Source organism: Puma concolor, chromosome D1 (assembly GCF_028749965.1).
Source record: "Puma concolor isolate L17-30 chromosome D1, mPumCon1.1.hap2, whole genome shotgun sequence".
Classification (NCBI taxonomy): Eukaryota; Metazoa; Chordata; class Mammalia; order Carnivora; family Felidae; genus Puma; species Puma concolor.
The window spans coordinates 29,703,984-29,725,851 of record NC_141676.1 but is presented as its reverse complement, the minus strand read 5'-3'; the positions used below and the strand labels follow the sequence as shown (position 1 = coordinate 29,725,851).

At 45.6% G+C, this 21,868-nt stretch overlaps 1 protein-coding gene across 4 annotated transcripts in view; it reads right to left on the bottom strand.

Moving 5' to 3' along the window:
* Positions 1-5,842: 5,842 nt before the first annotated feature.
* PAX6 (paired box 6) overlaps positions 5,843-21,868 on the bottom strand; it is a 17,857-nt gene continuing 1,831 nt past the window's right edge. The window contains exons 1-11 of one of the 4 annotated variants that reach the window (XM_086677750.1): positions 20,632-21,126; positions 19,350-19,486; positions 18,502-18,543; positions 18,192-18,407; positions 17,217-17,382; positions 11,155-11,313; positions 10,586-10,668; positions 10,224-10,374; positions 10,014-10,129; positions 7,251-7,401; positions 6,176-6,303 (exon numbers count right to left, since the gene is read on the bottom strand). In XM_086677750.1, the coding sequence (XP_086533876.1) occupies positions 6,218-6,303; positions 7,251-7,401; positions 10,014-10,129; positions 10,224-10,374; positions 10,586-10,668; positions 11,155-11,313; positions 17,217-17,382; positions 18,192-18,407; positions 18,502-18,543; positions 19,350-19,486; positions 20,632-20,833 (1,509 nt within the window). In that variant the 5' untranslated portion in view covers positions 20,834-21,126 and the 3' untranslated portion in view covers positions 6,176-6,217. Of the gene's footprint in view, positions 6,304-7,250; positions 7,402-10,013; positions 10,130-10,223; positions 10,375-10,585; positions 10,669-11,154; positions 11,314-17,216; positions 17,383-18,191; positions 18,408-18,501; positions 18,544-19,349; positions 19,487-20,631; positions 21,127-21,868 lie in introns of those variants that run through there. The other 3 variants (XM_086677748.1, XM_086677749.1, XM_086677751.1) reach the window with 3 other exon arrangements.

Sequence of the window (21,868 nt, the reverse complement as noted above, 5' to 3'; positions counted from 1 at the left end):
GTGCCTCACAGTGTCATTAGTGTACGTGTATTAAGGCACTTAGTTCATGGTGAAGTGCGTATGACGGCGGGTAGCCTGTAAAACAGTATGAGCTTTGTAATTGCATATGAAAAACATTTTCTCTTTATTTCTGAAAAAGTCACTTGCCCCCAAAAATGCTAAAGTTTTTTTTTTTTTCAAAATGAAAAACTCATTTGCTAACATATGAAGACTATTATAAAATGATTTTGCATTTATGCATCCTGTTATTAAACTGATGAAGGCAAAATAATATTTCAGGATTAAAATTCCATTAAAGATAAGCAGTCTGCCATCGTGGTTAATAAATAAAGAACTTGAGTGACAGAAAGCATGGAAGAAGAAGTTGATGGTCTTCTGTTTAGTAATCCTAAACAATTGAAGTCAGCACTATGAAATTACGTCAACAGACATAATTCAGGATTGAAATTCAAACTGACGGTGACATTAATGCTAGGGGAAAGCATGTATTGAAGCCTGGCGAGAGATTTTCACAGAACGCAGGTCTGAGACAAGGCAGAACTAACTCAGATTTCCATTGCATCAGGTAAGCCCTTTGTGAGTTATGGGCATTGGTTGGGAATGTACATTTATAACCACATAAATGTGCATTTTGGAGTATATAGCATATCGAAATAGTTTCCATATAAAACAGTAGGTTTTTGAATCATAGTTCCATATTCTCAAAGCTTTTGACACATAGACAAAAAGTGAAGGTTGAAAAGTAACTTGCATTCAAGTAAAGAATCTCGATTTATAAAAAGCTGTTCAACATCCATTAGGAGAAACCGAATTTCCAAAATACATCTTCAGATATGTTAGAATAAATTTTGAAGCAATTATAACTAGCATTTTTAAGCAGTTTGCTTGTAATACACCACAAATTATACTTTATTTGCTCTTGACAACACTGTAGAAAACAAAGACTAGGTTTTTAAAACTGTCTAACCAATATGATGAATGTCAGTCACTTAGAAAAAAAACCCACTGTAGCATAAACACATACTGTATACAGGTTTTATTCAGAATTAGAATAATTGAATCAATGACAGTGATTTGCCAGGATGTCAAATCTCTCCATCATATCCTGTCACTACCAGTTTATTTTTTGTGATCAAAATCAAAAAGGCAACTATTTTGTCACCCGCTATTTTATTAGTACTAAAAATCGGGTTTCTTCTATTTTTTTTAGAATGTCTGGTTTATTTTTTTCACTTCTTTTAATTCGAAAGACACAAATTCTTCCCCATTTTCTTTTCAAAATAAAGTTTCAGAATTGATCTGTCAGTTAAAATTAAAGGGCTTTTATATTAAGCAAAAGTGCTTTTAAATTTTAAAGCAACTTCAAAAAATCAATTTAGTCCATAGATAATAAATAATGTGTAGGTACTCCACAAAAGCGTCGCTATGTCCCTTGAGAGCATTATGAACAATCTGAATAAATTCAAGTGGATATTTTTAGTTGGGTTATTATTGTAATAACTCTAACCCTTTTCTTACCATCTTGGGATTCACTTTGTACAAACACACAATGGAACAGTTATATAACATTTGACTCTGACAAGGAAACGTGAGGTCATCAGATATGTAAATCGCTTGTTCAAAATACTTGAGAGGTCATTGATTTACTACCCTGGCTACCATGTCTATAAAATGAACACCCAATTACTAGTTAGTATATGCTATGCAAATAGACAAACACCATAAAAATCGAATGTGCATATTTGAACCCTTGTCTTAAACATAAAAAAAACTTTTCAAACTCTGTAAAAGTGCATGTTGAACAATAATAGTAGCTGGGCTTTCCAAAATTCAGATCCAAGTGCTTTGTTGTTCTCACTCACTAGGCAGGCGTTGTAAAAATAAGCTACAGAGGGATGTATATTTTTGTTTTCCCTTAGTAAAAACCCACTCTGAACGTGTTTTCCTTTCTTCTGAAAACATTATCAACTATCCATATGCTGATAACTTACTACATAAAAATACTGGTCTTCAGTAATGCCATAGTAGGTATATAGGCCGTTTTGATACATTACGAACTCCATTAACACATTTTTTTTTCAGTTATCAACTTGTCTCAAAGATATAAATATTTCAGTAACCATGCCAAACACAGTATTTGAAATGTCCTCATATCTTTTAAATGTTTCTAAAACTTCATAACCCTATATGATATTCATTCCTTACACTAGATTTGCCTTTCTTTAACGTGAGGTAAATACTTTGCTTCACCCTGTTCTCAGGTGCTGAGGTTCTAAGACCTTCTGAATTTCTTCTTGGTAGCCATCAGTTACCCCTTTTCTCTCCCTCTCTTCCATTTGCTTTTTTCTCTCTACCTCTGGGGTCTGCAAGTACTAACACTAGACAGAAAAAAAAAATTTTTTTTTTAAAAACCCACCACTTCAAAAGGAAGCAACACTCTGCAATCAATTCCCTGTCTTTTAATTGTAAAGAATCAGACATACGCATGCACATACAAAAGGGAAGGGGGGGTGGCTATTCATTTGTTTAGAGCCCATTATGAATGCCAGTTCTAAAACATCCTGTTAATGCTTTCCAAACATAGTCACCATCAACACCACCGAACTTAAATACCCTAAGTACTTACATTTGGAAGTTTAAAAATGAGCAAGTGAAATCATTCAGGACCAGGCAAAAAACAAAAACAAGGAAACAAAAAATACCACATTTGAGGTTTAATCTTGAGAAACAGAAAAGGGAAGAATTTGTGTTTGGCCTTCTTGAGCCAAATGTCATAGAAGAAAAGCCTTTTTTGTAAATCTTGTTAACATTAAGGCCCAGAGCAAAAAGACAGAAGCAGAAGAATACAGACCCCACCCTATATAGCAAAAAATTAACAGAACAAAGCTAGAGCTTAATACTGTCTGAGTGAATTTTCGGAAACCTAATTCTCATTGGGGAAAAAAGGTGGGGAGAAATGATTGTGTAAGCCACAGCAAGAAGCCAGTTGCTTACCAGTTAAGAGTTAGGAAGCCCAGCTTTGGGGGGAGAATATTCTGGAAATCCATTGTAGTAAAAAGCAGTTTTTCATTCAGAGTAATTTGGATGTTTCGCATTCACTCAGCTCTAATTCTGTTCACTTGGTCTAAGTCAGTCAAGTTTGGAGAAAAACATACGCCATTAGTCTTGTGATTCTACTGAGGACATCCCAGACAGATAGATGGCCACCATCCTGGAAGATGGCATCGAAGCATCCCTGCAGCGTTCCCATGGATAAATATATAAATATGCCTATCAGTAAATAAATAAAAATAAATTATTTCCACAACGAGGGCACTGCTTCCACACAGCGCCTGCAGTGCTGGCCCCGGGAGAGGGCCCGGAGCTCCATTCAGAAGGACAGCTCATCTCCCTAGGGCGAGGGCAGGAGGCAAGGCAGCCGCTCTGTCCTGCTGGACCAGTGAGCTTCTGCAGCCGTGCAGCCATGCTTCAGACTAAACCAGGCTGCGCCACTGCGCCCTGGCAGTCCTGACCCTCAGAGGACAGGTGTACGTGCCCGAGCGCACACACACAGACCCTCGGCTCCCGCGACGCTCCCCTTCTCGCGTTCCCAGCTCCTGTGCCCCCAGTGCCACACCCAGTTCTCCCAAGTCCGTGCTCTCCACACAGCGGAGCCTTGGGCCAGGACTGGCTGCCCGACCCTGACCCAAATCATAGCCAGTTGGAAACCGCCCCTCCTTGCGGGGAAAGAGTGAGCCAGCCAGCAGCTGCAGCACACACCACACGGCCCTTCTCTTGACAGTTCCCTGGGTACATGTCCCTCAGGGAATACAGGCTGCAAAATGTCAGGAGGTAGAAATATCTGCGCGGGCAACTGTACCAACAGTGCGCATGCGTGCGCGCGCCACTGCAGAAGTGTGCGAGCGTGCACGAAGGTTGACGTTGACGAAAACTGCGCACGTAAAAAAACTGCACTCAACCTCGGAAGGTGTCTCTAAATGTGCAGTAACTCTGGTGGAATAAAATGATTAATATATAGCATGCCACAGAGATGAATCACAATGATCTGTTCAGAAATAACTCCTTAACCAGAAAATAGGAGACGTGGAAAGAGAAGGCTGTTTTTTAAAGCCTCCAATTAATTTCTGTATTTCTGATCACTTGCCTTTGGGGATTAAAAACAAAACAAAACAAAAGAGCAGAGTACAATTCAGTGGAAATGTGTCTTTGTCCCCAGAGGTTTCTGCCTGTGCAAGCATTTCTTCTAGACCGCCAGAACCCCCAGCCTTTGACTGAACTTTGCAGAAAACTTATCTATATTGACTTATATGTTGCACAGAACAGACAGAAATAAAAGTCTCAGACAGGCCTTTTTCACCCAACAAAGGCTTATTTTTTTTTCCATCCTTTGCTTGGGCTCAAGCACTCCTGCCCTGCGTGCCGCCACTTTAAACATGATCAGATCTGTGCTTCATTGCAAATAACAACTGACCAACAATAGGCCCCGCTTCATAGATTTGGGAATGTTTGGCTTAAGCTGCCAATGACTGAAGGCCTTTAGCTCCGATCGGCCAGTCACAGTCCGCTTTGTTGTTGTCTGTTGATGTGTCTGTGCTCATTATTCCTTGACATGCAACATCCCCCCTCCACCCTCCAACCATCCACAACCGCACAGAAAGCGAGATTCAAATGGGAACAGCTGTAGTGGTTCAATGGGAAATGATGCCTCTTGTGCAAAGGGGAGGGAGAGGGAAGGGAGAGGGCCTATTTGAGAAAGGCAACAGCTTTCAGAGAGTCTTGTATAAGAAATCTACTTTTGAATATACTTCAGTGAAATCGCTGTTGAAACAGGCTGACAATGGAAATCTGCCCAGATTGAAAATGCCAGCCCTAATTCAAAAGACAATTCCCAGTTAATAGCTTGTTGCATTTTTAGATTATTTCTAGACTTTGAGTTTTTGCATTAAATGGCTAACCGGGGAATGTGACCATTTTTATATATGTGCGTTGTGGGTACAAATGGGCACAGATCTACACACGGCTTTAAGTGGGTTTTTTTTTTTTTTTCTGAACACATTTGTAATTAATGAAGCGGTAAGAACTATTTCTTTAAGAACTATCAGGATATAAAATAGAGTATGTATGAAGGTAACCGTTTGTTTAGAATGATTATCTAACATGGAAACAAAATTTGTAACACCACACTATAAGGTTAAAAAGAAAATAGTATAATAAAGGAAATACAAAGGCTTTGGCATGGTTTTTACAATCAACAATGGTTAATTTTGATATGTAGTTGTGAACAACTTCAAAACACTTAAGTTTAAAACTCTTGCAAGCACTTTTAATTGATTAGGAATGAATTCTAGATGCACAAAATGATTGGACTGTGAACAGTAATACAACTATATCTAAGAACAATTAATTTTTGCCGGCCAAGAAAGAAACGTATGATCGCATGAAAATGTGTATAAAACATCTATAGAGTATTCTTGTCAAATATAAATGAAATTAACTTTATTATAGAAATCATTCTGAGGATTTCTAGGGAAGACAAATACTTACATTTTGACATAAAACAAATTGGATTTTTATCAAAGACACACTCTACCTTTTAGCTATCAACTTTTTTCTTCCTTGAATTTATATCTTACCCTTTTTGCACATAAACTTCATCTGTTAACAACCTTTGGAAAACCAACAGATATTCTTACATAAATCTAGTGCATGTTGTTCCAGGTTTAATTATATGCAAAGGAATGATACAAACTTGGAACATCAGTCCATAAACTATGAACAGATGGGTAGAAGTATTTGATATATCTTGATAAAACTCTTAAATTCGTGGCAAAGCTTGTTGATCATGGTTTCCTTTTTTTTTTTTTTAAACAACTTCATGACCAACACAGATCAAACATCCATCCAGTCTACGTTGTTCTTTTTTTTTTTTCATAACATACAAATGCCCATTTACAAATAATACACCAAAATGAATAAAAGTTTGGATACCAAAATGAAGATTTGTTCCAACTGATAGCGTGCCTTCTGTATACAAAGGTCCTTGCTTCAAGTCCATTCCCCAGTGGTACAACACAGGACACAATTGCAGATCTGAAGTGCTTCTAACAGCCATTTTCCTTTCCTTCCTGAACGCCCAACTGCTGTGTCCACATAGTCACTGACTGAATTAACACCATATATCTTTTTTTTTTTTTTTTTTTTTTTTTTTTTTTTTTTTTTACTGTAATCTTGGCCAATATTGAGACATATCAGGTTCACTTCCAGGAACTTGAACGGGAACTGACACACCCGGGGAAATGAGTCCTAGAAGTGGATGAAAGAAATAGCCATGTAGAAATTCCCTTCGAGAGACAAGCATGGAGCATGAATTTATAGGTTTAAAAAAAAAATCTCATAATACTTTCTAACTGTATTTAAAAAAAATACTTAAAGTCTCACAAGCAAAAGTAGAACCTTCAGAAACAAGATTACATGTTTACACATATCTATTGAATTCCAAGTCCACACACACACACACACACACACACACACACACAACACCTCCATTTGTTTGCATGGTTGGAACTTTAGCATTAAAACTATCTCCAGCAAAGGGGGCGTCTGGGTGGCTCAGTCGGTTATACGTCCAACTTTGGCTCAGGTCATGATCTCACGGTTCGTGGGTTCAAGCCCCGTGTCAGGTTCTGTGCTGACAGCTCAGAGCCTAGACCCTGCTTCGGATTCTGTGTCTCCCTCTCTCTGCCCCTCCCCTGCTCGCATTCTGTCTTTCTCTCTCAAAAATAAATAAACGTTAAAAAAAACTTAAGTAAAACTATCTCTGGCAAACCAATGTGGTACTTCTTCAGTTGCGATGAAAGGCATGGAGGGGCTGGGAGGGTGAGAAGTCTTTTGATAAACACTCACCATGCCCCTCACTCGGAGGCCCTCGCTGCTGAGCTCTGGCTAATAATCTCTCTTCAGAAAGCTGACATTCTCAGGCCTTGTCTTCATATATAACTTCTGTGACCAAATTCAGGAAAAACAACCTTGCTTTTTGTCTACATGGTCTCAAGTTACTAGTACAGCTTGACTAAATGTCCCCTTCTGATCAGTTTTCCCCCAGAGAAGTGAGGGAAACAGCAAAGAGTTAAACAAACCATCACACACGGCCAGGAGGTTCTTTTTAGAGTAACTTCAAGTGGAGTTAGATCACCTGGCAAAAGCAGCTGCAAAGGCCACCTCTGTGCAGCCTGCAGGGAAGGGCGGCTCACCTGTGGAAGTGGTGCCCGAGGTGCCCATTGGCTGACTGTTCATGTGTGTCTGCATATGTGGGGGGGTGTAGGTATCATAACTCCGCCCGTTCACCGAAGGGCTGGTGGGCAGCATGCAGGAGTACGAAGAGGTCTGGCTGGGGACTGGGGGCTGAGAGGAGAAAGGCAAACCTGTGGTTACCGAGAAGCACGTCACACAGCCGCATCCCCGGGCTCTGTCCTCCCCAGGAACTGTGCCAACACGTCTGATCAGTAAAGGTGCCCTGGTGGAAAGTACTGGAATTCCGTATCAACAGTCGGGCCTACAACCAGTCCTTCTGTTGACCACCACTAGAGTAAAGTTGCCTAAAAGTAATATAAATTCAGACAACTGTCTAGCTAGATGGTTGGCACTATCCATAAAATTAATAGGGTTTCTGTCCATTTTCATCTTGGACCTCTGATGGCATCTTCAGAGAATCTATAGCATGAGGACTTCCATTAAAACACACCCCCTCTCCTGCAAATCCAATCTATTTGGGAATCTAGTGACCCCCAAATCCTGTATCTCAGGCTTTGGGCAGAGAACTGTAGACAGAGTTCTCCATAAAGTCTGCTTCAGGGACCTTGGGAGCCTTCCATGGTAGGACTCGTTGGATTAAAGATTCTTTGAAGAGACACATCAGTAATGATCTCCGATGAACGTGGTTAGAAGCATCAGTTAATACCTAGCCCCATCCTGCGAATTAGCTGTGACTTCCTTACAGACCTAAAAACCCAGGTTGGGTTTTATCCACAAAATTGGGTTACTGCCCTCTAAGTGTTTGGTCTGGTGGTATTGAGGAGGCAAACCTTTCTCCTAACTGAATAAGAAATACACAGAGCTGGGACAAAATCCCTCATGAGCTTCCATGGGGCTATGCCAGGCCAGCAAGATTGGGATGGATTAATACAAGCATCATGCCAGGAATAAGGGCGACGATGGCACTACTCCGTTCTACAAACTGCAGAAATGTTTAACATCTCAAGATCCACATTCTCAGAGAGGGTGACACATTAGAGAAAGTTCAGAGGGAGACACCCACCCTTTGTAAAATGGCTGAAGATTTTGGTCAACAAGATGAATTGATGGACAGACAGACCAGCACACCCCAACTCCAAAATTCAGAGAGTAATTTTCTCTGAACAGGAGAATCATTAGTAACTTTTTAATTTTCTCTATGCTTTACAAAAGTATATATGTTTTGTTTCATATAAGTTGTGTAACTTTCATATAAGTTGTGTAACGTTTGAAATAAATTGACCCCACACCACTTTATAGGTGGAAATAACCTGAATAAAAGAGTAGCACCTATTTAATTGGTTCTGAATATTTTCTCATATACAAACTTTGTTATCTTTGCAGAAACCTAGATATTGCTACAATTTGCAAAACCGAACAAGACACTCCGTGGCCTTATTAAAGTCAGAGGATGAGTGGTAACCTCAGGTTCAAAGAGGCAAGCAGGCCTTGAGGGCCCTGCCAGAATTTCAGCTTGCATTTGTTTCTAATTCCCAAAATCACTTCCTCTAGGCAACCTGACTTCTGGAAAATTCCAAAGCAGTTGTAGTAATACCAACCAATGGGCTGTTAATCCCTTAATTTACATTAATTGCATTATGGCTACTAATATCCCAATGAAATAAAAATAAACATGTGAATAATTCCTCTGAAGTCGCTTATCTAGCTGCTCGTACATTCGTCTGGAGACTGGGAAACATTTATTTTGCTGTTATTTGGACTCGAAACTCATCAAAAGATGTTCAGTGGTGAGTAAACAATCTGTGTAACCCCAGAACTGCTTCCAGCAGGGGCTCACGCTGGCCAATCTCACACCATCCGGCATCCTCCAAGCATTGCACAAACAGGAGTCCTGGGAAAATCACCAACAAGGCCCACCGGAAGGAAGGCCAATTTTTTTCCCATCAAGAATCCATCCAGCTCCAAAGTTCTAGTATAGTCCACCTGCCCTATACAACTTCCATCATAAAGGGCTAACCTACTACAGGGCCTTGCACACATAGGAGCTGATAAACATTCGAGACAGAATGGAGGGCAGAGGCAGGTTCTTCACACCGAGTGAAGAACATCAACCTACCCAGGCAGCGAGGAGCACCACAAACTCATTACATGATCCATGACAAAGACCACTAAATTTTTAGCAAGCACCTGTATTCCTTTTTTCATCATAAGCTGTAGAAAGAAAACTCACCATTCCTTTATATCAAAATATATCCCACAAGGCAAATATAAATCTTATTTCTGATCCTTTTTTTCTTCCTCACTGGTTTGTCACATATACACTAAATAATGTCCAAAATGCACACACAGGTTATATATTCATTTATATGAACACATTAATATAAACCCGAATTTACATATACTAACCCCTTGCTATCTAATAACGTGTCAGCATTATTTCCATTTTCTGACACCACTTTCACCAGTACGCAAAACATGCCCATTCCCACCCAACGTTATCAAGCTAACATCTTCTCAGAGCAAAAGGCAGATTAATTTGGCTTTTGTGCTTTTTTTTAAGAGCACGAGTCAATCAATCCATCAACCCAACTACAAGACTGGACTGACTGTTTTCACCTCAGCCTTGACTGGTTAAGCTAATGGCTGCAGTGAGAAAGGCTCCCAAGGGCACATGCGTGGCCAGTGGGGTCTGCAGGCCCTGACCCGTTCTCCACTTCTTCTCTAAGGCACCCGGTAAGCAGACGGCCGGCGGCCTCACTTACTTGCATAGGCAGGTTATTCGCCATGGTGAAGCTGGGCATGGGTGGCAGAGCGCTGTACGTGTTTGTGAGGGCTGTGTCTGTCCGGCCCAACATGGAGCCAGAGGTGAAGGAGGAAACTGCAGGGAGAGAGACACCTCAGACAGTCATGCTGAAAGTCAGAGCCAGGGCAAACAGGTGAGACACACTTAGTGGCAGTGGTATTCAAATTACCAGGCGTGGTGGGTTGTGGGATTGGCTGGTAGACACTGGTGCTGAAACTACTGCTGATGGGGATGTGACTAGGTGTGTTGCTGGCCTGTCTCCTCTGATTCCTCAGTTTTTCTTCTCTTCGCCATTTGGCCCTCCGATTAGAAAACCATACCTGGAAGTCAGATGGAACAGGTTAGGCCTGTGCCTACTCCCAACTCAACCTCCCCCCTGGCACTTGCTCTGCTCCCCACCCCCATCCCCCGGTGACAGCAAAGCATTTAGGGGACTGAATCTCTTACTGTTTATGTCAATGAACGGTGTTCCTTAGAAGCACCTTTGTGTCTAGAAAGGGCAAAGCATGAAACCACATGTTCTCTGGGTACCTGTATTCTTGCTTCAGGTAGATCTATTTTGGCCGCTAGTCTTTCTCGGGCAAACACATCTGGATAATGGGTTCTCTCAAACTCTGAAAGAGTAAGTGGCGTTTTCTATGTTGCACCGGAACTATGCAAAATGTGTCAACGAAGCCCTGGATCAAACTGGTTCCCGCCTCCCCATTTCTGTCCCTTCCAACCAACTCCCTTTAAAATGCCGCTACTATGAACACTGACTGTACTTGAAAGAGCTATCCCACCAGAACCAAGTTAAATTTCCTTCGGAATGACATTCATTCGAGGACCCTTCTGTGGCCTGAATTAGCAAAACCATCATTTTTTCTTTATGAGAAGTCAGACTCTTAGTCTTTGAATTACTGGTACATGAAAAGAAGAAAGAAAACACACACACACACACACACACACTGAAAAGATGCCCAGGAAAAAAAAAAAAAGAAAGAAAAAAGAAAGCTTTTCAGTCCTCTATGCAAAGGGCCCTGGCTAAATTTAGCTCTTTGTACTGAAGATGTGGCATTTAGTTTGATTTACGGCCTCCCTACTTTGAAAAACTCCATCACCTTTCTCCAGGGCCTCAATTTGCTCTTGGGTAAAGGATGTTCTATTTCTTTGCAGCTTCCGCTTCAGCTGAAGTCGCATTTGGGCCTCATCTGAATCTTCTCCATTGGAACTGATAGAGTTGGTATTCTCTCCCCCTCCTTCCTGTTGCTGGCAGCCATCTGGAACAAAAAGAAAGGGACAGTAAGAGAAATCTGGAATAACTTGGAGCCTCCAAAAGGGGCCTGGGTATAGCCATAAACTCCAAGAGCAGTACATTGTGACAGTCTCAAGGCATTCCCAAAGTAACTGTCAGTCTTCCTCTAATAAAAGACATTAGTGACGTACGCTATCTTATCACCATTGTCTTTCTGTTTTCATCAAGAAGAGACTGTACGATATGGACATCACAGAAGGGCATTTCTTTAAATAACAAAACGAGTGCTGAAGTTTCCAATTACAATGGTCTTTCATAACTAACCTTGAGTCCCAAATGCCTTACCCATTTCCCCTTTCCCTACAGAATTTATTTACCTATAGCTCTGTTGGGAAAATAGAAGAGTGATGTTCAAGATTTCAGCTGATCTATAATCAGTAATTCCTATCTAATCAATTAGATGTTGATAGGTTTGTAGAAAATGCTATTAAGAAACCAAACCAAGCTTGTAATCTTTTTAAAAAAATATTTATCTAGTTTTTATTTGAATTCTGCACAGTCAATTTCATTTTAAAGGTTGTGAATTTAGAAATGCTTGCATTGTTCTGCAGTTTTATTCAACTATTGTATGAGTGCGCTTTGCCTTGACACCTATTACGAGCACAGCTGTAATTATATCATCACCAAGAACAGGCTATAATTGCTGAAAATGGAATTTTATATTTAGATAAAAGGACTGTCCATTCTTTGTAATGTGTTGCACCAGAGAAAAGTAAGATTTCTTTTAAATTTTTAACGTGTAATTTTAAAAAAGAAATAGTAGAGAGTTCACTAACTAGCTAAATATGCTATGCCGCAGCTGAATCCTTGGCATATCATTTAAGTGGTACATTTTTAATTAGGGCATTTCCACCACTTTTACTGTAATTTCTATCATTAAACAGGGGAAAGTTTTATTGTTTTCCCTTGCTGCTTCCAGGGCAAGATGTACACTTGGGCTAGCTGTATCTTGCCTTGCCTCTTGCTCCTGAGGCCACAGCCTGTCTGAAGGAAGGACTCAGCCCTCACCGGGCCTCCAGAGCCACTGCAAGCTGGGTCCTGGGTCTTGGGTCCTGAGGCCCCCAAGGGATACCAAAGGGGCTGCCCCCCCCCCATCCTAGAAATTTGGCCGGTGGCAGCGGGGTGGGGGTGGGGGGGCGGGAGGGAGGGGCCTCTAGGAGCTCCTTGGTGGGAATCGACTTGGCCAGGAATATCATTTATAACCAGGAGACAATAGGCAGTGCCTTCAAAGAGTTCAGGGAATTGTGACAGGATCTAGTGGGATCTTTTCAGAAACTTTGAAATGTTTTAAAACCCCAACTTTCTCCCCCATTTAAACAGGCGGATTCATCGGCACTGGCCACCATATGGGCCCTTGGAGATCTATTGAGATGACCACCAACACTTGAATAGCGAGGGGCTGCTTTTCAGCGCTGCACAATGCCCCATGAGTAAGGGAAACTATTAAACTCCTGGGGCAGGAGCGTTGGCAAACTTTCGTGGGCAGAATTTTGAGGCCACAATGAGCGCGGACAACAAAAGGATTCTCTTGAGGCGTGCAGCGGGCCACATTGTGTTACAAGAAGCCCAGTCAACAGACTTTTCAGTGAAGTGTGTTAACCCCTCTGCTCTGCTATCATTAATCACTGTCCGAAGAGCGGTCGCCTCAATGCTATTTAGGGCGCTTGGCTGGGGGGATGGAGGGTGGATAGGGGGCCAGAGCAGGGGGTGGGGAGAGGCAGGAAAAGTCGTTGGGGACCAGGCAGGCTTGTGTGGGAAGGGTGGACGGGGAAGGCAGGGAGGATGGAGACCAGTTCCGAGGTAAGGAGGAGGGAAGCAGAGAGGGAGGATGAGGGCCGAGGGGGAGGGGGTTGGAGAGGAGGAGAGGAGGCAGGAAAAAGATGAAGGGCTCCAAAGAGACAGAGCCCAGAAAGGTATAAGAAGGACAGAAATGCCAAGAGGAAAAAAAGGCAAGAGGACTTAAGGAGACAAGGAGAGAAAGGGGGAAAGGAAGACAGAGAGAGACAATTGCTAAACAGACTGGCTCTACTTTGGGTCATCTCCTGCTACTTCAGAGAGATGGGGAGGGGGTGGGAGAGGGTACTTAGTTGAAGGAGACACTGGACCCACGTGTGTGGGCACAAGTGTCTGTACTAATTTACTGCCCCAAGTTTCCAGGTGACTTTTCAAAGTGGAAAGAAAGAAGAAATCCCTCCCCCCCCCCTTATTTTCAGATTCGGTGAACGAGGAAGACTTTACAAATAGCCCTTTTTGGCCAACTAGAAACTAGTTCCGTGGGTTATTGCTTTGGGGAAACACAAAAATCTCCAACCATGAGACATTTAGGGACTGGGGCGCTGAGGAGAACACAATCCTACCTCGCTCTGGTGGGTCACTCATGCCCACCCCAGTCCTTTTTCTGGCATATTCAATGTCACCAATTAAACAAAGCTGCCCAGGTCTCCCTCAGAAGACCCCTGCAGATAGCATTCTCTACTCTCTACTTCTCTGACATTTTCCTAATCTAAAACTTGGAGGGTTGCACTCTCTCTTCCCCACCCTCCCCCCCATCTCCCCCTGTCTCTCTGTCTCTTACACACTAACGCCGGCATGGCTCTGACTTGAGAATTGACATTTAAGGGATGGGGAGAGTCAGTGGGGATAGAGAGCCCTTTGGGAGGGGGGAAGGAGTGGAATGAGAGGCCGGCCAGGAGAAACCCGTGGCTGCAGGACCCCTCCACGACCCCGCAGAGCGGGCGTGCCCCGTTGAAAGTTTGTTTACTACTGTCAAAGTAGCAACTGTTCGCAGCCAGGCGCTGAAGGAAAGGTCACTCTTAGATTGGGCGCCCCCCCCCCTTTTTTTCTTTAGTGGATTTACCTTCCACTCTTAAAGCTTTTAACAAAATAAAACTAAAAGTTGGATCTCGAATTCTCCATATGATAAACCTAAGTGGCAGACAATTAAGATATCTTCTTTAAAAGGCGCCCCCTCGGAGCGCGAAAAGAAGAGGCCTTCAATGGGCGCCGTCCACCTTCCAGCCTAATCCGTGAGAAGGCGAGTGAAAGCGCCTCCCATTATCCCAGCCCCAGGACCATCTGACGCCGGGGATAGGATTTGTTTCCTGGAAGAAGGAGAGGAGGAAAAAAAAAAAAAAAAAAGGACGCTGGGAAATAAAATCATTCCTTAGTTTCTTAGTGTCTTAATCAGTGAGGCGGAAAACAAGCAAGAAAAGATAGCAACCCGGTTGCGGCACCTTTTCAGCTCTAGAGCGCGGATCAAAACATTGTAGCATCTGTTGAAAAGAGACTGACTAAATCCTATAGAGGGCCTGGGTATTATGGGGGTGGGGGTGGGGGGGAGGAGATAAGAAAAAGTGTCTCCGTGATCCCTAAAACCACCAAATCGCTGGAGAATTGGGGCTGGATAGAGTTGTCTCTTGTTGTCAGCCCACGTCGTCACGATTTTATTCACCGCCGCATGGCGTTGATCAGATGGAAACCATATTTGTCTCCCTCTGAGACCTAACCTCGCCTTATGCTTTCGGAGTAATGGACTCTTTAAAACCCCAAAACGGCTTCCCGGGCCGGGAGAGGGGGCGAAGGGGAGGGGGGCCTTCTTAGCACCAAAAGGTCTGGGGATTCCCAGGGCGCGTCGGCCGAAGCCCGGCACAAGCGCCCCGCGGCGCCCCCACGCCCGGGACCTCGCTCGGGGGGGGGGGGGGGGGGGGGGTTGGTGGTGGGCGGTGGGGGACCGACGCGTCCTCCCCCCCCCCCCCACCCAGTGGGGTCGGCAGTCGGGGCCCGCGGTCGCTGCACCCGAGCGAGTTTCTTGCGGAGGCCGGGGTGGCGGGACGAGAACTGACAGCTGGGGAGTCAGAATTCTCCAGCGATTCGCCGCCTAAAAGTTCAAAGCTCCTGAACTAGCGCCACCTCCCGCCGCAACCGTCACCACAGACAGGGTCGTGGAGTTAGGCTCTCGCTTCCCGCCCTCAAGCTTCCCGGGACGAAAAGCTGCCCTAATCGGGCGCCACCTCTGGTGGAAGCGGAGGGGCTGGCAAAACGGCTGCCCGGGACTTGTGTCTCGGCTCTGGAAAGCAGGCGGGTGGACACGCTCTAGGCCCCAAGCTAACGTGAGCTCTTGCACCGAGAGGGCCAGCGCGTGGAGGCTCTGGGCTCAGCCCTCCCGGACCCGGACACTGCGCGGTCCGCAAGAGTTCTCGGACCCTGGGGGCCAGACTCGGCGGGGGAGGGGTCACAGGGACCTCAGGATGCTGGGGGTTTAGGGGCGGGCGCTGGGGAATGCCAAGTTCGGGTGTCTCCTGGGTGTGTCCGGCGTGCGCACGTGGGAATCCAACAGTTTCAAAGGTCAGGTGAGGGTGTGGTGGTCCGCACTCAGCCTTGTCATTCCCTGTCCTCATCAGAGGCGGGAGTGGGCCTGGGCCTTCGCCTGAGCGGCACCCCAGGAGGCCGCGGGGTCGGGACCGGCTAGGACGAGCTGGCCAGCGGGGTCGCCCAGGGGAGCCCGGGGCCCAGCGCATCAGGAGGCCTCTGCCGGCCGAGCGGCCGCGCTGGGAAACGAGGAGCAAGCGCTTTGCTCTCTATCTTCCCAGTGTCCGTCCTATATTGTTTTCTGCTCTTAAAACTGACATGTCTAATTGGCAATTGGTGCCGAATCGTGTCCAGAGGTCTCTTGTGGAACATTTCTACAGCTGTCTCCTTCAACTAGACGCTTATTCATGTCGCCTTAATGAGAAACAAAACGTTCTCTAATGAGCAATTACAGAGCGACAGGATTGTTCCCATAACAAATTCTTGCGAGTGACAGAAGCATCCTTTGTACCAGATATTTCGCATACTGTTACCGATTTTCCCTTCTCTAGCCCGGCTCCGTGGAGGCGCGGGGCACCCGGAGCGGGTCCGAGAGCGCACTGACGCGCGGGCAGCCCCGTCAGCGTCCCAGCGCCGCCGCCCCCGGCCCGGAGCCCCCAGGCTTCGTCGGGCTCTTGGGAGTGAGACGCCACGTCCCATTATCCCGCATATTATCTCCTTGTCACAAGGACAACAAATACCGATTAATCTTCGGAGTAAACTGTTTCCTATTCTTGACCAAGCTACCTCGGGGTGTGTAGGGGAGGGGAGAGCCAACCTACGCCACCCCACCCCCAACTGCTCCTCTTCCCCCGTTCCTTCTCCTAGATCCTTCGAGGGTCCTGATTCCTTCTCTCCTACCAGCCCCCACCCCCACCCCCACGCCCCGAGCGGCTCCGGACACCCGGAGGCCGGCTCCCAGTATCCTCATCCCACCTTTCTGTGCAGTTGCCACCCACAGAGAGTGAGAACTGGGGGCCCAGAGGAACGGAAGGAACGCGACCGACCGAGACGATGGTGTTGTTTGAGTTGGGAGACCACCACTTCCTGTGCCCTATCCTGTACTCTGCACTGCATCTTGCTGCTGGCCCTTTCATGTGCACCCTACTCATACTCACGTAATTTGTCAATTACGGCAAAAAGCAAAACGATACAATTATGTTTACCTCCCAGTCTGTCAGTGTGTTAACTTGTCACACTTCTACAGCAAGGGGGCTCTCCGTGCATTTTAATGGCAAATTTGAATAGGGCACCACGCAGCTAGCTCTCTTACACACATACTACTGCCCAAAACATATTTGCGCACACGCACACGGGCCACATTCTTACTACTCCTGACATACACAACCCTCAAATGGGAAGGCCAGTGAGATAGTTCAACAAATACTACCCTCCTACAGGGCAAGTCAGTGTGTCCCACTCTTCAAGCACAGACGTGGAGAGAGGGAAAAGGTTGAGGGAGAAGATGGCAAGTGGCTGCATATATGGAGAGTTTTGAGGATAGGTGCTTGGGCTTTTTACCTTGTGTAGGTTGCCCTGGCACAGAAGTCCCCGGATACCAACCGGGGCGGGTACCCCAGCTTCCGGTCTGCCCGTTCAACATCCTTAGTTTATCATACATGCCGTCTGCGCCCATCTGTTGCTTTTCGCTAGCCAGGTTGCGAAGAACTCTGTTTATTGATGACACCTGTAAATCAAACCAAAATCAAACCAAATGGAAGCGTCTCCAGAAGACAGTTGCTCTATCTTCAGTTCCCATCTCAGCACGCCCACTCCCTTAAAGAATGACCCATAACACATTAAAAAAGAAGAAGAAGAAGAAGAAGAAGAAGAAGAAGAAGAAGAAGAAGAAGAAGAAAAAACTCCCAGCCATCCTGGGACAGAGACACTGTGGACAGAATGACAGCCATCACTTTGGGTGTGGAAACTGAGTTGGGTAGGGAATGTGGGATGGAGAGGGCATTTGCTTCACTTCTGCTGGATGTCTACAGTGACCTAATCTTTGTTAAAAGATTTCCTAAAAAGAAAGAAAGAAAGAAAGAAAGAAAGAAAGAAAGAAAGAAAGAAAGAAAAAGACAGGCTTGGTGTAGAGCTTTCTTTCACTTTGTTTTCTATTAGGGCAGAAGTGGATGTTTGACACCTGAAGGAAGGGTCAGGCAGTCTGAGTTGGAGGAGGTTAGATTTTGGTTTTCATTTTCATTCTCCTTCTTCATTCAAGTGCCTTTCCCTGGGTGCCTCCACCCTCCACTTTGAAACATGCAAATAAGGTGAACAGTTCCCCACACTTGACTCCCAATTTCCAGAAGATCAAAAAAAGGTCAGCGTGCTCCTCTCAACACCCTCAGCTACAGAGGTGACATAGGGGGAGCGGGGAGGAGACAGAGACAGGATGACACTGGTAGGGAGGAGGGGGGTGGGCAAGTGAAGAGAGAGATGGTAAAGAGGAAAGAGCATGGGGCTTAGGGCAGGGAGGGGGAATGTTCTCAGTGAACTTACACTTGGTATGTTATCGTTGGTACAGACCCCCTCGGACAATAATCTGTCTCGGATTTCCCAAGCAAAGATGGACGGGCACTCCCGCTTATACTGGGCTATTTTGCTTACAACTTCTGGAGTCGCTACTCTCGGTTTACTACCACCGATTGCCCTGGGTCTGATGGAGCCAGTCTCGTAATACCTGCCCAGAATTTTACTCACACATCCGTTGGACACCTGCATAGGGGAAGTGGACAGAAAACCACATTATTAATAATTTCAAGACAAAAATAAAATTGTTTAAGTATGCATTAAACAATGACAAGCTTACGTTTTGATTGTCCAGCACTTGGACTTTTGCATCTGCATGGGTCTATAACACAAAAATATACCTTCAATGGTATGAGAACTTACTGTAGAGAGCTTTTTTTCTTAAAATTACATTTGTAGCCCTAAACACTACAAATATGATGATACTTTCAAACAGTTTGAACTAAAAAAAAAAAAACTAATTTTAAGGTTTTTTATAAAAAAAAAAACTTTTCTGAAACATTGCCTGAAGATGCATCAAAACGAAGTAAGACTTTTTTTTGTGTGCTGACCTTGCTTAAAGTAGTGCCATATTTTAATGAGCAAAGGGGGAAAATAAACTAAAATTTTACTTATTTTCCTTTAAAAATATGCTCAATTTTGTAAATGTGAGTTAGGTAAGGAGGTGAATAGCATTTGGCTTTTAAAATCAATAAATATTCCTCATGAATATGAAGAATGCAAACAAATATCTCAAAATCTGAGGTGAGTGTGGCATGAGGGAGAGGGAAATAAAATTATGCTGGTTTATGTAACTCAATTTATTATAGTTCCTAAACTGTTACCACAATAAATGTTTTTTATCAAATGAAAAGAGAAAGGTGTTGTTTTTTTTTAATTCACACACACATTTTTTTTTTCCTTAAGCAGATGAGTTATCTTAAGTGACTGACCCAGGTTGAAAGAGATAGGGAAGGATACTGGAAGGAAAGGGGAAAGCGGGGAAGGCCGGGTGTGGGGTAGGGGCTGGGGTGGGTGGGTGAAGGGGGGGGGTCCATAATTAGCAGCGTTTACAGTAAGAAATGAAGAGAGGGCGTTGAGAGTGGAGGGCCGCGGGGGCGGCGAGTGGGGCGGCGCCGGGAGGATCACCTGCAGAATTCGGGAAATGTCGCACGGCCGGGCCCCGCTGTGAGCTAGCTCTACGATCTTCTGCCGGGTGGAGTCCGGCAGTGGCCGCCCGTTGACAAAGACACCACCGAGCTGATTCACTCCGCTGTGACCTGAGGAAAAGGGAAAGGAGAGGAGAGGAGAGGAGAGGAGAGGAGAGGAGAGGAGAGGAGAGGAGAGGAGAGGAGAGGAGAGGAGAGGGGAGGGGAGGGGAGAGGAGAGGAGAGGAGAGGAAGAAGAGTCAAGAGAAAGAGGAGGAGGAAGACGAAGGAGAAGAGGAAGAGAAGACAACCACAATGCATCCTCAGCTCCCTGCCAACCCATGCCAACCTCAGCGATCAAGTCCCTGCTATCAATCACAAACGACTCCAGGACCAGGCAACCATGCGGGGCATCGGGCAGCCCAGCCCCAACACAGTCGCGCTGTGTTACAGATCCATGCCAGTGAGCAAGAACACACGCACCCCACAGCCGCTGTCACTCCAGCCCTTTGCCCCTCTTCATAAACACCCCAGCCAGCCCCTGAACCCACAAGGTGCAAACAATCGTTTCAGAAAACATCCTTCCAAAGATCGCCTCTGAATGGCATCACAAAACGTGGGTTCTACGGAACCCACACTGAATCTCCAAGGTCTCTGCATTGTTAGAACTGTTACAGCAAATGCTATAGCTCTTCAGCATTTCCTTGGACTCCACAGTCCAGAAACGTTTGCTGTCACACTCCAAACTCTGGTGAAGGCACCGCGCAAGCACCGGAGTTTTGTTTTGTTTTTTAATTACATATATATTACGTGACATTGCATACACATATGAAGAGACAGGAAAGGAGTAGAGAAGAACCACAGCAGCAGATCTGCGGCTGGTGAACCCCAACCTGCGCCTCCAGTACAGGCGTGAGGGTCAGAGCTCCAGATAACTCCAACCACAAAGTAGTCCGCCGGCTTGCAGCTGTGGGGCCGAGAGCTGGGAGTCCATTCGCACAGGCCACAGCTCGCTGTACTTCCGCTGCTGAACTTGGCCTTCCACACAGCCAAGGACAGATATTAGCAAAAATCGGAAAGGGAAAAGAAAAGCAAAGGAGCACACCACAGTGTCTTCTATCCCTCCTTTATCTTGTTATTCTCACAGCCTCACCCCCATTGTCTAATCTTAGAGAACCAGGAAAGGGAGTTAGCACCTCTCTGTAGCCCTCCCCAGAAACCACAGGCACACAAATAAAGCCAATTGCCAATTTCCACTTCCTTAAAAATCTCCAACCTGCAGCCCCGGACTCTAGAGAGCAGCCCTTCCAGGAGAAGACGTGGCTCCCTGCTCAGCTCTCTTCTCTCTCTCTCTCTCTCTCTCTCTCCTCTTCTCTCTTCTCCTTGGAGCCTCTGATAAATTGACTCCAGGAGCCTGAGCTTCTTAGCAATAAATAAGCTCCAAATATAGAAGAGGGGGGAAAATATGATGAGCCTCTCTGACATTTGTCTTTAAAATAAAACTAGCTGCACGTCAAGTTTGAGCTTAATTTCTGGAAATAGGCGGAAGTCGCTCCGGATCATGCATGGAAGGCTAATTGAAAAGATCAGTCGGGGCGCTTGTGGCAGCCTTGTCACTTTGTGACAGTGCTCCGCTCCGGGAAATTGCATCGTCACGACAAACGGGACCGTGATAAAACGACCCTTTCCGTCCCTATTTGTAGATCACTCAGACGAGATTGAACTGCACTCGTTTCCCCTTCGAGGGGAGCCGAGTTTTCAGGGTAGCCGAAGGCTTGGGGCGGAGGGGGGCCCTCACCGACGGGGGGGGGGGGGGCGGAGCCTCAACTCGATGAGAAGTGACAGGCGTTTGGGGGATCTGGGCTCCGGCCGGGCCCAGCGCAAGCAGGGACATCGCCGGGACACCACTTCTCCAACAGAGCAAGGCCTCGACCGCGCTTCCGGTTTCCCCTAAGTTCCCTTTATTGCCTTCCTCTGCTTCACAACACCAGTCTACTGCTAGGGCTGCGGAGCCCTCCCTTTGGGCAAAGGGAGCCTTCCCGGAAAGAGAAAGGCTGTCCCAGAGAGAGACCGAGAAAGATTTTACAAACTTCACGCCCAGCCTGAGCAATTCCCAGCCTATGAATGCCAAGGCTTGTGAGGCCGCCTAATCCTAGACCTCCCTCCTTCTCCCCTCATTGCAAAAAAATAAAAATAAAAATAACGTGCCCGCCACCTCCGCGGCGACCGTCGGCGGGTGCTCGCCCAGGAGACGCCAGGTTGCCTCTGCCAGCATCGAAAAGGCAGCGAGGAAGCGCAGCTCTAAGTTCCCCTTCAGAGGTTAAGCCTCAATCATTGTGTCCCTTCCCTAGGGACGGCTGGCGCTCTCGCCCAGTGGCGATGATTATGCGCCTAGAATTCGACCGCGAAGCATCTAATAGGAAAACATATGGTGTCAATTTGGATGCTCTGCGCCTCGCGCACACCCGGGAGCGAGCGGCACAAAGCCCTGCAGGCCGGCCCGCGACCCCGCACCCCCCC